Source organism: Macadamia integrifolia, chromosome 12, assembly GCF_013358625.1.
Source record: "Macadamia integrifolia cultivar HAES 741 chromosome 12, SCU_Mint_v3, whole genome shotgun sequence".
NCBI classification, from domain to species: Eukaryota; Viridiplantae; Streptophyta; class Magnoliopsida; order Proteales; family Proteaceae; genus Macadamia; species Macadamia integrifolia.
In genome coordinates this window covers 24,473,125-24,488,990 of record NC_056568.1, presented here as the reverse complement: position 1 = coordinate 24,488,990, position 15,866 = coordinate 24,473,125, and the positions used below count along the sequence as shown (strand labels likewise).

General features: G+C 36.0%; 1 protein-coding gene across 2 annotated transcripts; it reads left to right on the top strand.

The window, feature by feature from the left end:
* Positions 1-9,094, top strand: LOC122057827 (protein trichome birefringence-like 10). 2 transcript variants are annotated; one of them, XM_042620132.1, is made up of 4 exons: positions 1-972; positions 2,048-2,437; positions 3,457-3,615; positions 7,820-8,255. In XM_042620132.1, exons 1-4 carry the CDS (start codon positions 530-532, stop codon positions 7,857-7,859), a joined length of 1,032 nt encoding a protein of 343 aa, XP_042476066.1. In that variant the 5' UTR covers positions 1-529; the 3' UTR covers positions 7,860-8,255. The 2 variants fall into 2 exon arrangements, with proteins under 2 accessions (XP_042476066.1, XP_042476065.1); XM_042620131.1 differs by lacking the exon at positions 7,820-8,255 and adding an exon at positions 8,266-9,094 and having other exon boundaries at positions 6-972.
* Positions 9,095-15,866: the final 6,772 nt, after the last annotated feature.

Genomic DNA, 15,866 nt, shown 5'->3' with positions numbered 1-15,866 from the left:
AGATTGCAACAGAGCATCAGAGTCTAGTTTTAGCCATTTTTTTGTCTTTATTTCTCCTCGACTAGAGTTGGGTCCGTCCTTTCGCAAGTCGCAACACATTCACTGTTTCACCTCTCTTCTTTCTCTTCCTCCATCTACCCATTAACTAGAGAAATCATTATTCTACTCACCAAACAGCATTCTTATCTCCCTCCCTCTCTTTCTCTTCTCTGCATAAAAGCAAAGAGGAGATAAAAGTGGGGAAAGAAAGAAAGGAAACTCTGCCATGAATGCACATTTGCTTCCTTTACACCCATCTCTTCCTTTACAGCGCTACTGAAAGAAGAAAGAAAATCATATCGAATCCTTCGCCATGAATGCTCTATTGCTTGCAGTCCACAACACCTATCCTCGTTTTCCCAATCCTTCTCTCTATGCTTCTATCCAGTTTATATAACCGAATCAGAAAAAAAACAACAAAAGCGCATCCCCTGCCTCCCAAAAGAAAGCCGTTTTTGATTTCTTTCCTTTAACTAAGATATCTCTCTAAATGGTGAAGAACCCATCTCCCCAAGACCCAGAAACCATGTCTTACTGGGAAGCCTTGAAGAAGATCAAGCGTCTGAAACCTCAAGAACACTCTTTGGGAATTCTTGGGTTTTTTGTAGTTACTGTCTTTTGCTTTCTTTGCTGCTTCTTCTACCTGGATTATAAGATTGTTTCTCGAGGGTTTCGACATCGGGAACACTTGCATCAATTTTCTTGGGTGGGATTTGTTGGCTCGGGTAGAGCTGAAAGACTGGAATTTCTGGAAACAGGTAGTGAACAGTGTGATTTGTTCAATGGAGAATGGGTTTGGGATGAACGGTATCCACTGTATCAGTCCAAAGATTGCAGATTTCTTGATGAAGGATTTCGATGTTCTGAAAATGGAAGGCCTGATTCTTTCTACACTAAATGGCGATGGCAACCCAAAGATTGCAATTTGCCCAGGTTCTTAACAACATTCTTGTATTTCTTTTTTTCTTTTTCCCCATATAATTATTTCTTTTAAATGTACCATAAAATTTTATAATTTCTGTTTGCCCGTGAGAGGAGTTTGTGGGTTGCCTCTTCCTTTCATCTTGAATCGTGAACTTTTCAAGCCAAATTGTCGAATTTTTCTTTTTCTTTTTTTTTTTGGTGAATTTTTTACTTCACCCGTGGAGAAGAAAGAATTCGAACCTTGCAGCTCTAGCCCAGCCATCAAATCCATTAAAAATCAGTTCATCTTTACGTCCATGCTTGCCTTTTTATCATCGTCGGCATCTGGTTCTCTGACTTGGTCTCGACTCTTGTTGAGTATTCTTTTGTGTTAATTACTTGATTTTCTTTGTCCGTGAACTTCTGGATTCCGTCTGAAGCTTTTTTAACAATGAAAAGAACTTGTCTTCTAGAGCATGTCATGCTTTGTGAAATATTTTAGTAGTTTGATTGAGAAATTGTTCCCTGTTTGCCTTTTATCGTTGTCTGCATCTGATTCTCTGAATTGGTCTTGACTCTTGTTGAGTATTCTTTGTGTTGATTAGTTGGTTATCTTTGTCCGTGAACTTCCAGATTCCGGCTTAAGCTTTTTAATAATGAAAAGAACTTGTCTTCTGGAACATGTCATGCTTTATAACTTGTCTGGTCAGATACATTTTTCTGCTGGATGGGTTTTTTTCTTTTTTGAATTTCTTTCGCTATCATATTCTTCTTCATGTTCTGTTGTATAATTTGAACTAAGAATCTGTGTTTCTTTTGAGTCCTTCAAACCCTTGGAAAAAAAAAAGTGTATGTTTGTAATCTGGTTGGGCCAACCATGAACTGGTCAGATATATTTGTCTTGGGTAGTTTCTTGACATTATTTCTTGTAATTCTTGTGTTTCCTTTGTTTCATCTCTTCATCTAAGTTTAATCGGAGTTTAATTTCTCTTTCTGTTAGCAGTTTTATTCTGCTATCATTTGGCCTATAGCAACTTCAACCCTTCGAAGGAAAGAACTAAGAAATATCTTGGATTTTTTCCTTTTTAAAAATTTTTGATTTTAGATTTGATGCAAAGAAGATGCTGGAGAAGCTTCAGAACCGGCGGCTGGTATTTGTTGGTGATTCAATTGGAAGAAACCAATGGGAATCCTTGCTCTGTATGCTCTCATCAGTAATTCCTAACGAGGATTCAATCTATGAAGTGAATGGAAATCCAATCACAAAGCATAAAGGGTTCTTAGTGTTCAAGTTCAGCGACTACAATTGTACTGTGGAGTATTACAGAGCCCCATTTCTAGTGCTGCAGAGCAGACCACCACCAGGAGTTCCAGGAAAGGTAAAGACAACCTTAAAGTTGGATGAAATGGATTGGAACTCGGTACGATGGAGAGATGCAGATGTTCTCGTCTTCAATACTGGGCATTGGTGGAACTTTGAGAAGACCATTAGAGGGTATGTACTTCTGTTTTTTGCATAATTAAAAGTTTGAAAACTATTCTCGTTTTATTACTTGATTCATTTATTATTATGTTTTTTTTTTTTTTTTTAAATTTAATTCAATAGAATCAATTAGATTTTAATAAACACTAAAAAGGGTAAAATAAAGAACTAAATTTTAGCTAATAAAACTTTGGGAACAATCAATCATTCACTTCTTAGTCAGTGTTGAATCCAGTCATTCTTTGTGCTTTTGGATACATGTTAGTTTTAGTTCATCTGCAGGAAAATGATATGGTTAAGAGTTTTAAATTCTTAAGATTTAAGTCAAATATATCATAGTTTTTCCGCACTTCTTTATCTCATTTTATTTTTTGGTATCATCTTTTGAAAAGCTCATTAGATAGGTGAAAAGCTGTATTCATGTTTTCATTTTAAAACAGAATGTGGTAGGTGGATATATTATATAATTTGCAAATAAAAAAAGTTGTTGGACTCGTGTTTTCATAAGATTAAGATGTCATCATATTTGACACATGAAATTGGAATTTATTGTTATGAATAGATGGTCTATATTTCGCGCTAATCAAATCAGAATGTAGTTGATTTATCTTGGTCATCCATTTTACATAGAATTCAGATAACAAGGAAACATAAAAAGAGATTGTGGAAATTATATTGTAGCTGCCAGCTGACTGGTGTGTGTGTGTGTGTTTTTTCCTCAATCATTGTCTTTCTTCCTTGTCAATCTTTTGTCAAATTTCTGGCCATCTGTTCCTCATAAATTTTTTGGCGGTAATATTTATTCTGAGTTGTTGAACTGAGGATGCTTATAAACTATTTTCATATATTAAATGTGGTCTGGCAATTAAAATGCCTAAATGTCCACGTTGGTGATATTTTAGAAGAGTAACGAGAATAGGGGAGGCCAAAGGTTTGATTGCAAGCTTAATAAAGATGTAACTATGTAGGTTATGCTTCATTATTATTGTGAAATTACTATTTGACCTTTATCTTTGATGTCAATTGGTCAGGGGTTGTTATTTTCAAGAAGGGAAGAACGTAAAGTTTGATATGAGTGTAGAAAGTGCATATCAGAGGTCAATCGAGACCTTGGTTGATTGGATTGGTAGGGAAGTGAATACGAGCAAGACTCGGATCTTTTTTCGCACCTTTGCCCCTGTGCATTTCAGGTTTGTCTCGGTAACTTGATTGACTACCCCCAATAATATTTTGAATGCATAGTGCATGCGTGTGTGTGCATGCTATAGAAGTGTTTTAGCCCATATTACCATTTGTAAAATGGAAAAATGAAAATGATAAAGAATTAGGACTTCACATTTGTTAAACCTTGTAAAATACATTTTTTTTTCCTTTTTGCTAACAATGGGTATCCAAGCCTTTGGCCTGACTAGTCTCACGGATTCATACTGACCCCACAACTACATGGACGAGGTCATACCGGGGTTGAATGAAAACCATTCAACTTTCACCGATAGCAGTGAAGAGCACAAAACATCCCTGTGTGAGTGGCCCCAAGGAGGTAAGAGGAGTCGAACTTAGAACCACACATTTCCTGAGGCGAAGGTCCCTTGCCAACTTTGCTACCCCTTGGGGTTAACCTTGTAAAATGCTGTTTTTGCAATACGTACATCTAGAAAGTACAGCCAGTTTTAGGGAAGTCTCTACTTTAAGCATTCCAGACACCCTTTCAGGAAGGCCTAAGTATATGTGCATGGTAGTTGGCCATTGGAGGATGGGGTATGACATTTCTTGGGTTCCACCTAGGACATGTAAAAACTAAATCAGTTAATGTTCATTTACCTTTCCAAACAGAGAAAAAGAACATTAAAACATTTTTTTTCCTAGAATGCAAGTCAAATCGTCAAATGTGATTGCCCAGGCTGATTTGGTCCCGGGAATCCTCTTGACAGGGTCCACTTAGTGTTTGATCATGACCATCTTTAGTCCAACACATCGTATAACTATATAACTCTATACATCACACATGGTACTCTCATCTGATGATCATGTAATGTCATGTTTTATGTTGATCATCTAATTTAGTGCTAACCCTGAACCAGTGAAATCCAGTCGGAGATCAGCTTATGATATGACTGTAGGTAAGGGATAAAATCCGGGATCATGAGAAAATCAACCCAGCAATGACAAAGCAGATTTTCACACAATTCTGGTCGATTATACTTTTCGTACGGTAAAACTAACGTAGCGCTAGGTCTCAAGTTGCCTAACCCCAGATAGGATCACAGCCACTGTCATACAGTAGGCTTTAAACACCAGTCCAGCGACAGAAACAGAGGTAAAAGTCCCAACAAGCCTACTAACTAGGGCTGTTAACAAAGCTATAACCTCAGGTCTGAAACACAAATTCTGATATTCTCAACCACAGAAGAAACAACATTATAATTTCTGGTCTATCGGCAGCACAGAAAATAGACCATTTCCTAGAAAACTATCCGATAGCAGAAATAGTGACTACACTTCACTGATGGGGTAATTAGTCCAGTTGAGTGTAAGGCTGTTGGGATGGAATGTCTCTTAAAAAATTCAGTGAATTATGATGGCTGGATTGACAGATATCGAGGAATCTCAGAATTAGAAAGTAGGTGGTCAAAATTAGTAACTTGTTACCTTAGAAGATTCAAGCCATTGGATGGACACAAGACCACAATGAGGGTAGGACAGAACTAGGGAAAGAACATACCAAAATCTGGGTTCATTCTACTGGTTAGAATGTTAGATATTGGTTAGATATGAAGTAAATACCCATGGAAGTTGGCCGTCCAGAAAGCTCAAAACCAGGGTGCCGCAGGTTAGTTGTAGTCTTCCAATTGTCAGTACAACACAGAATATGTAAGAAACATTCAGCAGCAAAGAATCACCTCCACAATAGCTTCAATACCTTACAAAATCACTCAATTGCGGAGAAAACTAAAATAGAAAGTAAAAGATCAATTGAGGGGAAGAGAAGGGAAGAAGAGGACAGATGATTTGAGCCTCTCACTCGTACCTAGGCATCTCATCTCGAGGCCTCTCACCTCACATAGGACTCTCTCCTACACTGTTTCGCACAATCATTGGTAAAAACCAGTATTCAAGCTTTTCATTAAAATGTATGGAGGACTCTCAATGTTCTATTACGTATATAGTGATCGTTGCTATTACAAGAAAGGAAAATGAATTAAAATATGAAATCTCTTACAAAGAAATGTTGAGACTTGTACAAAAATCTAATAACTAAAGATTACACAGAAATAGAACTATACAAAATGAAACTTAAAACTAAATACAAGTTGAAACTTGAAACTAAAAAATAGCAACTAAAACCACCACTTTAATAGTCCATTTGGGGCCCACAATATTTTTCACGTGAACAGTTCCACATGAACAGTGGTTCGGTCCTTTTCTTCTTCATGCTTTGATCTACATCAAGAACAGTTATTATGATCCTTATGGTTGGCATCCCACCAAACCGCAGTTTGGAATCACCACAACAAAGAGAACTCTCAATCTCGCAAAGGCAAAAGCGAATTTCTATTCATCAAATTCGTTGGTAGGGCATAGACCTTCCAAATGTTTAAATAAAACTTCTAAAACAGACTCAAACTAAATTTAAAACTCCTCCAACAAATAACTTGCTATTGAGGTAGTATTAACTATTTAAAACTCTGCATTAAATAAGAAAGAAACGACTTAAACAAGGCTAGACTCAGAGAGACGTATTACAGCCTAACTAAAATACTTTTATAACAATTAAACATAAAGAAAAAGACTCTTATCTAGACTAACTAATAAAGTGAATCCTGTATTCATACCACTTACTATATTTTAGGCCCATTGAAGTGGCAAATTATAAAGAAAACCCTTTGGCCCAAAGGCCCAACACATGTGTAACCCAACCCAAGGCTTATTGCCACTAAAACAGGAAGTCAATTGTTAAGAGTAACTTTCATTGATTAGATCTGTTATCATCAGAGGTTTGGACTTTATTTTGGTGATTTGTGATATAAAAGAGCAACTTGATCCTTAATCAATTAATGTGGAGTTCAATCGCTCTGAGAGGATTTATCCAAAAGAAAAATCCATGTATTTTTCCTTTGATGGGCCCGGATCTGAGGGCCTAAATTACTTTGGAGGAGAATCTTATTTAAAAGAGCTTCATTTGTTGATTGTTGGGTCCTAATCACACCAACTAATTTTTTTTTTCCTATTTTCCACTTGATATTTAGGCTATACGATAAATTTCAGTTCTGAGTTTGTTTGATCTGTTTATTTCATGTTGGACTTCCATTTCTTTTGTATGATTCTTGCTAGTGAGTAAACTTGATGGAAATTTGTTAAGTATTCACTTCTTCTCTTGTTGAACCAATCTTTCCCTTAAGTTTGATACTTTTCTAGTGCTTCCTTTATTTATATGTTCCTTAGGATGTGTTTGGAGTTTTATTTCAGATTTGGCAATGAGTCCATAGAAGAGTGTTTCTGTTTAATCGTATTTATTTTTAAGATTTTCTGGAAAACTGTTCGGTTACCAATCCCGATTTTTGTGATTCTTTTGAATCACCACTTAACATGGACTATTTAATAGAGGGCTAGGATTATGTGTTTCAAATATGAGTTTTTCTATTTACCTTATTTATCAGATGAACCACATTTAGCTTTACAAGGTGTTTCAAATGAATTAGTATTTCTAAGTGGAACCAACTCAAAAAACAACCAAACAATTTAAAAAAAAAAAAAAGAGAATCGTGTTTCACTAGAAAGATTTTCTAACGAATTATGTAACCAAACATATCCTTAGGTTGATGTATGTTCCATTTGCTCCATGGACCCTTCTTCATTTCTAAATTGCTATTGTTAAGGTTCAAAGTCAAGTATTTCCTTGCATTGAGAAATGGCAAACCCCCTCTCGAAGACTGCACAGGACTTTCAGGTTCAAATAGTCAATAGTACTCTGGAACTATCCTTGCATTGAGAAATGTCAAACCTCTCATGAACATATATCCTTAGGTTGAAGTATGTTCCATTTGCTCCATGGACCCTTCCTCATTTCTAAATTGCTATTGTTAAGGTTCAATCCAAGTATATATCATTGCATTGAGAAATGTCTAACCCCTCTCGAAGACTACACATAACTTTCTGGTTCAAATGGTCAGGATTTCATGTTTTGTGTATCTTGAGACTATGTCATTCACTTGAGAACTTATAACTTATCCCTCAGGAGTATGCTATTAGTCATACAAGTTCTCTCACGTGGTATATAAATGTGATTATTTTTATTCTGTCATGCCTGACTGCATCCACTAAAAATAAATAAATATTTTCAGCATATGGGAAGTAAGAAAGTGTTGATGTACGATGTCTTGTATTTCATCACAGTTTAATCCAGGGAGTACTGGTGCACCGCCTCGACAGGTAAGACGGTGGTCCCGCTAGCAGGTTACTGGGCCGTGGGGGTTGCAAGGGGGGCAGGTAGGGGGGTGCAGCCCCCTGCTCTAATTTTTTATGAGGGCAATTGTGTACTTTCCAGATTCGGGTTTTTCACTATATATTTGTAGTGAGAGTTTCTCTCTGTAATGCAAGCAATACTGAGAGGAGTGAGGATGAGCGATGTAACCCTATTCTCCATTGATAGTGAAGCAGGATCTCATCTCATCGGAGACGTAGACAACCTTGCCGAATCTCGTAAAATCCGTGTGCATTGTTTGTTCTGTTTTTCCATTATCTTCTGCATCGTTTTAGAGACAACTTTGCGTTTCTACAAAAAGTTGATTGTTTACTACTCACATATCTTATGCATTTCTAACAATAATATGATTTTACAGTGGTGGTGATTGGAGGACTGGAGGGAGTTGTCACTTGGAGACACTTCCTGAATTGGGCTCATCACGGGTGTCATCCCAATCGTGGTGGTCTCAGTTCAGCATAGCCAGTGACGTACTAAACACACACTCAAATAAGTCACAGATGTTGGGTTTAGATGTGTTGAATGTAACTCATATGACTTCACAAAGGAAAGATGGTCATTCATCCTTGTACTATCTGGGGCCTAAGAACGGCCCTGCTCCCATACACAGGCAGGATTGTAGTCATTGGTGCCTACCTGGGGTCCCTGATGCATGGAATGAGCTGCTGTATGCACTCTTCCTGAAATGGGAAGTTGCTCACACTGACAACTCCGCAGTATCTCAGTCACATGATATGTGAAGAAGCTCTCTCAAGTCTCAATCACACATAGGTGGCAGGACTGCGATAAATCAGAATGATGACCAGCTTGGGTTTATTTTTGAAGCGTTCAGAGAATTGAACATTGTTGTGATATATTTTGATGAGGTCTTGACAAAGGTTCAAGTCCTTTAATTTTTGTCAGAATAGTTAGATATCAAGCTGCTGAATCACACCAATTTTCTGAAACCTGTTGGTGGTGGTTGATGCTTCATACATACAGAAAAGCCCATTTTCTGGGGCAGGTACACTCGCACCATTTTTGTGCCATATTGGTAATATGATAGATAGAGAATAGTAAAGGTATGTCATTGCAACCCGGTCCCCTTGCATACTCTCAAAGAAATAATGTAATTAATCAATAGTCTACTGTTGTCTATTGTAATTTGTACAAAGAAAGAATGAAATATGTTTGCCCTTTTTTTGGTTTCTCTCTATGTTGATTACAGAGAGGGTGCAGAAATTTTTTTGTTTTTTTTTTTTATTTTCTCTTTGTTAAAGTTTGCACATCCTTGTATCATCTATGGACAAACAGAGCCACTCATATCTGAGACGAGCAATTTTTTTTTTTTTTTTAATAAAATGTGATTAATTATTTCATAGGAAACAAACTATATTAATTAAAGATGGTGCACTGGTGTCAGTTTTTTTTGTATATATATATATATTGGATTTTTTGTGGTAATCAGTAATTTCTCACTCAGTGGCAGGTCCTCTAAAATGCTGGAACACCAAAAGTGTTTTTTTTTTTTTTTGGCCACTTCAGAAGCAAGGTTTCTTTAATGGCTGATGGTGTGGGAGCTCAGCCTGTTGTTGTGTAATAATTTGGTTTTGACTTAACAATATTGCAGTGAAATTTTTGCAGTTCCTTATGCCTTTTGTTCATCCTCTTGGTGTTAGAAATTAAAATTTTCTTTGGGACATTATGTAAGTACATGGGACATATCCTCTCATGAAAGCTTTGGGTAATAGCTTTTTGTGTTTCTTCCTTGCAGGGCTATTTTCTACTATATTCTATCCATTTTCAAATGAATGATGTATACTAGAGATATACAATTATTTATGTTCGTTGCCAATGGTAAATGTGATTATTTAATTATAACTAATGGTATGTGTAGGCAAACAAATTCATTTTATAGTACACTACTACACTAAATATAGATTTATTATTTATATTAAGTATGATAAATTGTTGAGATTAACTCAAAACTCGTTTTTTATAAGAACTAAATTTATTCACTTGAACGTGACAACAAGGTATACTGTCGTACACACCACTGACATGGCCTTATTAACTAGAGAGTCAACTACTATGTTAATCTCCCAAAAAATTTTGAAGCTAAGTGTACAATATTCTTTGAAGTAGATTGCACCTCAACGGGACGTAAAAAGATGCTCTGGTAATGAAAACACACAACTCTTGACAGTCAGTTTCAGTAGTCAAATATTCGACATTGCTTGACAAACCTTCCAAGTTCCAATAGGCTTCTTTAAGCCATTGGGGTAAGGTATGTTAGCACCTATGTGTCTATCTCTTTCATCCTAAAATGAAATGATCTCACTTCCCTCTTATGTATGATATCATTTCGTCATAACTCATTGGTACGCGCTCTTTTATACGGCTTTTTCAGAGTACTTCGAAAGTAGAAATTTTATTTAAAAATTAGTGTCACATCCACTTTGTGATTTTTAGTGCTCTACAGGAAAAATTTACCACTCCAATAATCCAATTAGTCAACAAATTTTAAATGACGATATTACGCTCGGATTTTGTAAGGTATGTGTGCAAGTAACAGGACATTCACAGTTTTTGGATGTGCGTTTTGTTAAATTAATATTTTTTTATGAAACTAGAAATCATTATTCTACTGGTGACCGAGGGGCATTCTTATCTCCCTCTGATCTGCATAAAAGCAACAGAGGGAAAGAAAAAAAAATCATATCAGAGCCCTTGGCCATGAATGCTGTATTGCTTGCAGACCACAGGCATGAGCACAAAACCTCCTTTCTTTTATCCCATCAACCTGTGTCTGTGTTTTGGGGCCGCTTTAGATGGATAAAAATCGTCTGAAATTCCCATCTTGTGCAATTCTGTACAATGCCCCCTTAGGTGATCGACACGTGTACAATTCCAAATGAACGGTCTAGATTCAAATGCCACTGACACAACCTTAAACCAGTGAGAAACTAACTTGAACCAAACCATGGGAGAGCAAACCGATTCGGTTCATCATTTTGAAATAAAAGCTGAAAGAGTTTCCCTCTCCTCTTTCGACTCTCTCTCTCTCTCTCTCTCTCTCTCTCTCTCTCTCGACTCTCCCTCTTTGTTACTAAAAGCCCTGACCCTCTTTGTCACCAAAAGCTCGGACCTGCTGTCTCTCCTCTCTCTCTCCTCTCCCTGCTCTCTCGACTCTCTCTCTCTGTTCGTCGCTCGACTCTACTCTCGACTTTCCCTTCCCTTGAGTTCCTTTCCTTCAAACTCCAATATACTCACGGGGACCAAGAGAGTGAGTGCCAAATTAATAAATCCAAACAAAGAGGATGTGATCCACATAAACACTCATTGGAGCCGACGACCTCACTGAACTAAACACCATCGGAATCTGGCAGATATAACAAACAAGAGAAACAAGAACTAGAATTCCAATGTCTGAAAAAGTAATGAAGATAAAGAAAGAAAAAAGAATGTTTCTGACGCACCTCTTCTGGGCTTAACATTAGCTTTAGTGGGGGTAAGAGTGCTGTGTTGAACCAATTTCGTTTCGGATCTCGTCTTTTCTTCAGTGGGGAACAAAACAACATCATCCTGAACTGAAATTCGGCCTTCGGTGTGGCTATCGGGATCGAACAGATGAGCCGATCATCTCCAAATTTCATAAACCCATCGACTTCTTCGGCCACAACCTTGTGGGGAACCTTCTCACTGCACTATATACTCTCTGGGACGAGATGGTAATATAAGATCTGCTCCGGGTCAACTGGTCTGTTTATGGCTTCGACATAGCTTCATCGTTTGGAGCCAAAACAATTAGAATATAACCATCAGACACTAAAGGGAGAGAGAGATAGAGAGAAGCTTAAATCTAGAACCGCCGGAGAAAAAGGTGCAGCAGCCGATCAGAACATGCAGCAGAGATACCTCAGTTCCCTCCTTTATACTGCAACTAAACATAATCAAACACTAGAAAACTGAAACCAACTCCTAAAAATCTCATCCGATGTTTCAGATTGCCAAAAAACAACAAAAAGAAAACCAATTTATAAATTAAATTATTACACTTCGAAGGATGAATAATTTACCAGATCAACATTCTCGTTCTTAATTTCCTCCAAACTGATATTGCCCATCTTCGCCGATGGAAGCAAACAAACTCAACAATCAATGGAACTCACACAGAGAATCAAAACCAAAAAAAGAACGAAAAACTTAAACCTAAATCGTTAAAGAAGAGAAGAAGCTACAAGCCATGGCCGATGAGAAGCCTCGTCTCGTTTGAACCGGTTTGGTTTGAATCTTCACAAGGCCGGTTCAATGGGCCTCTAACCAGGTTTTGATGAAAATTCAACCAACAATTAATCCTGGCTGTTCATTTAAAGTTGTACACGTGCCGACCACCTAAGGGGGCATTGTATAGAATTGCACAAGATGAGAATTTCAGACGATTTTTATCCGAAACTTTGTCCCAAATTTTTTTTAGGTGGGAGTGTGACTCCTGCACCCAGACACATAGCACCATGAAAAGAAAAATGTTCTGTTCTTTCGTGCACTACCAAAGGTCTCGCGTATGCACAGAAACCACAATCCTTCTTAGGAAACACGGTTTAATTTTGTGTTATTTCTCTCCTTTTCTGTTAAGCACTTTTATTTTGCAATTTGAACCAAATAGCCTACACAATATTTAAGTAGTTTTATTATCCAATTCTACCAAAGAAAAAGTTATATTTTGCAATTCATTTGGCTTTTTTATTCAAAATATTTGTTTTTTGACTTGTATTACAATCTGTAACAACTTCAATTCGGCCATCATTTTCTTTTCCTTTTTTATTGAAGATTTGATGGACGTATTGGAGAAGTTCAGAACCGGAAAAAACTTCAACCCACTGTCATTGACTTGAGATATTGGAAGAAACCAATGGAAGTCCTTGATCTGTATCATGTCATCCTCTAAGTCTATGAACTGAAGCGTGGAGTGGAGTATTACAGAGCTTCATTTCTAGTGATGGAGATTTAAAACAACTGTTAATTCCAGGAAAGATAAATAGAATTTTAAATAAGAATTCTAAATTTGGATTAAATCGATTGGAACTCTGTAAAGTGGAAACATGTAGATGGACTGATCGTGGTTTAAAAAACGGAATGGTACCTATTGCTAGATTGGAACAGTATCAGCTTTCATCAATCCCGGCTCCTGACCTTTTCTATCCGTTCCACATGTATGAAACTGTATCAGCTTTGATCAATCTCGGATCTTGACCTTTCCTATCCGTTCCACATGTATGATTAACTGTAAAATCATAGAAAAGTCACTACCAGTTATGTTTTTTGGGTGCAATACATACCAGTTATCGGTTCATTGGAACTTTGAGAAATAATTAGAAAATTTTTGAGAATTCTTTTTTTTTTCGCATATACTGAAAATCTAAAAATTATTATCATTTTATTATCTCATCATTGGTTTAAAATATCTCCGATACCAATATGATATCCTCAAGTAGATCGATACGGTAACCCAATACTTTAATCATATCTTAGTGTATCTCTAATACGATACGATGCTCTGATACGTATCTTAAATTTAATTGGTGAATATAAGGATCGATACTGATACTTTAATCCTTATTATTATTATTATTATTATTATTATTAATATTATTCAATAGGATCTACCATCTCTTAAAGAAAGGAAAAGAAAGAACTAGTCTTCCCTAAACTAAAAATAAGGATTCCACCCTCCGCTTTTGGATTTATGGTGGTTTTAGTCGGATATCTTTACGAGTCTTATCTTTCCCTTCCTTTGTTTATAGGTTCGGTGACCAGTTCTTTGAGTTGATTTATGTTCCATTTTGCTCCAATACCAATTTATTGAATCAATAGTAAAATCATAAAATACATCTGTTTTTTTTTTCTTTTTCTCATGAAAAGTAGAGTAAAACAGACCAATCTAAATTGATATCAAATTAGTATCAAGGAAAACTAATACCAGTCCGAATCCCAAGATTTAACTCCTTGGACATCCCTTAAAAGACTAAAAATTCATCTCCGACTGATTTTAGACTTATAAACTTATACACAATTCTTTTTGAAGTTATTGCTAAAATTTTAGAGAATAGACTTAAAATTTTATTATGGCTATAGAGGAACCAATGTGTTACATAAACTTAGTGATTTTTGGAACTCCACAGAAAAATAGTTATCCCTTAATTTTTATTTTATTTTTAAAGAAGTTACCCCTCCGATTAGTCAACAAGTTTTAAATGACGATATTATACTCCAATTTTGTTTGGGATATATCATATATGTGCATGCAAGTTAAGTTTCACAGGACATTCACAATTTTTGGGTGTGCATTTTGGTATGTCATTATTTTTTTATGAAAATGGAAATCATGATTTTTTGATGAAACCAGAAATCATTTACAGCATGATTTGTTCCTTGTTTCACCAATATGTATATATTTATATATAAAAGACGTATAATTTTATTTGATTAGAAACATTTTTATATCGGATAATTTATTTCTTTCTTTTTTTTTTCTCAAAAATTCTTTCACTTCAATTTTATTTTGTCTTAGGTAGTTTCTTGATATCGATCTTGTGATTCTCCTCATTTTAATCTTTTTTGCTTCGCTCTTTTATTGAAGTTTTATTTCACTATTCATCCGGCCTTTTTCTATTAAATTATAGTACAATAGAAAGAATTAGGAAATATAATAAAAGAACTTTATGTTTTGTTATTATATATAAGATATTGGAAGAAACCAATGGAACACCTCCTTCTGTATACTTTCATTAGCTATTGAATGGTCCAAAAGGGTTCTTGGTGTTTAGGGGCTGGAGCCTCATTTCTAGAGCTGGAGTGACTATGACTGGTGGGAGAGAGAGGAAAGATAAACATAATCTTAAAGTTGGATCAAATGGATTGGAGCATGCAGATGTTCTCGTCTTCAATACTGGAGGAAGAAGTTTGAGAAGATAATTAAAAAGTTTCATAGTTTAAGAATTCTGTTTATCCTATAAACTGTGAGTCCGAAAATTATTCTCATTTTATTACTTGATCTGTTATTATTATGATTGGTTTTATCTAATTAAAAGAAAAAAAAGAAAAAAACTAAGTTTTAACAAAACTAGAAATAAATATTTAAAGTTTAACAGATATTTTGGAAAAGAGAGAGATGTATTATTGGTCATTGTTTCAGGATATATGTTTAGGAGTCTTAAATTCTTATTAAACTAGCTTAAAACTGTTCAAACCTTTAGTGTGTAATGGATGTCTCCGTATTCCTACCTCTTACCTACTTCTCATTTAAGCACATTTAGGGATTCTACAAGGCCTCGGATGACTTATAGATATGTTGTGATCTCTTGATCGAAAACAGAACTAGGATGATTGGGCGGCAATCTGACTCTACTATGGTGCAGGAAAACTTATAGGAAATTTGATCTGACTTGGGCAAGTCCCTCTTATAACAACTTTTAGTTATTTTTCTTCTCAACACAAAATTTTTTGTCTAGGTACACCCAGCTTGTAGTTTCCTGTGTAGTGTGTACTTCTTTTTGCATGTGTATATTATCTCTTTTCCAATGGATGGATGGATGAGCATTCTCATCACCTATGATGAGAAGTCAATTTGAGCAGGAATTCCCAATCCATGTGTATGTGCTAGAGGACAATATACTTTCACCATCATCAGCAGGCTTATGTTTCTCGGTTATTCTAACTTCTTCAACAACATTTCTGTTTTCAGGTATCTATGTGAGATCTGTTTCCCTTTATGCATGGACAAGAACATTAAGTCATACAACATTTTACTTGATTCAGATCTCAATCCCCGTCTCACCGATTATGGTTTGGCAAACTTCCATGAGGTTACTTCTCCTTCAATGTGCATAGTAACTCCTAGCTTCATCACAAAGAGAGGTTAACAATAGTGGGGTATTTTTTTGTTTCATTGCGTGGAAGATGCATAATCAGTTGCAAGGG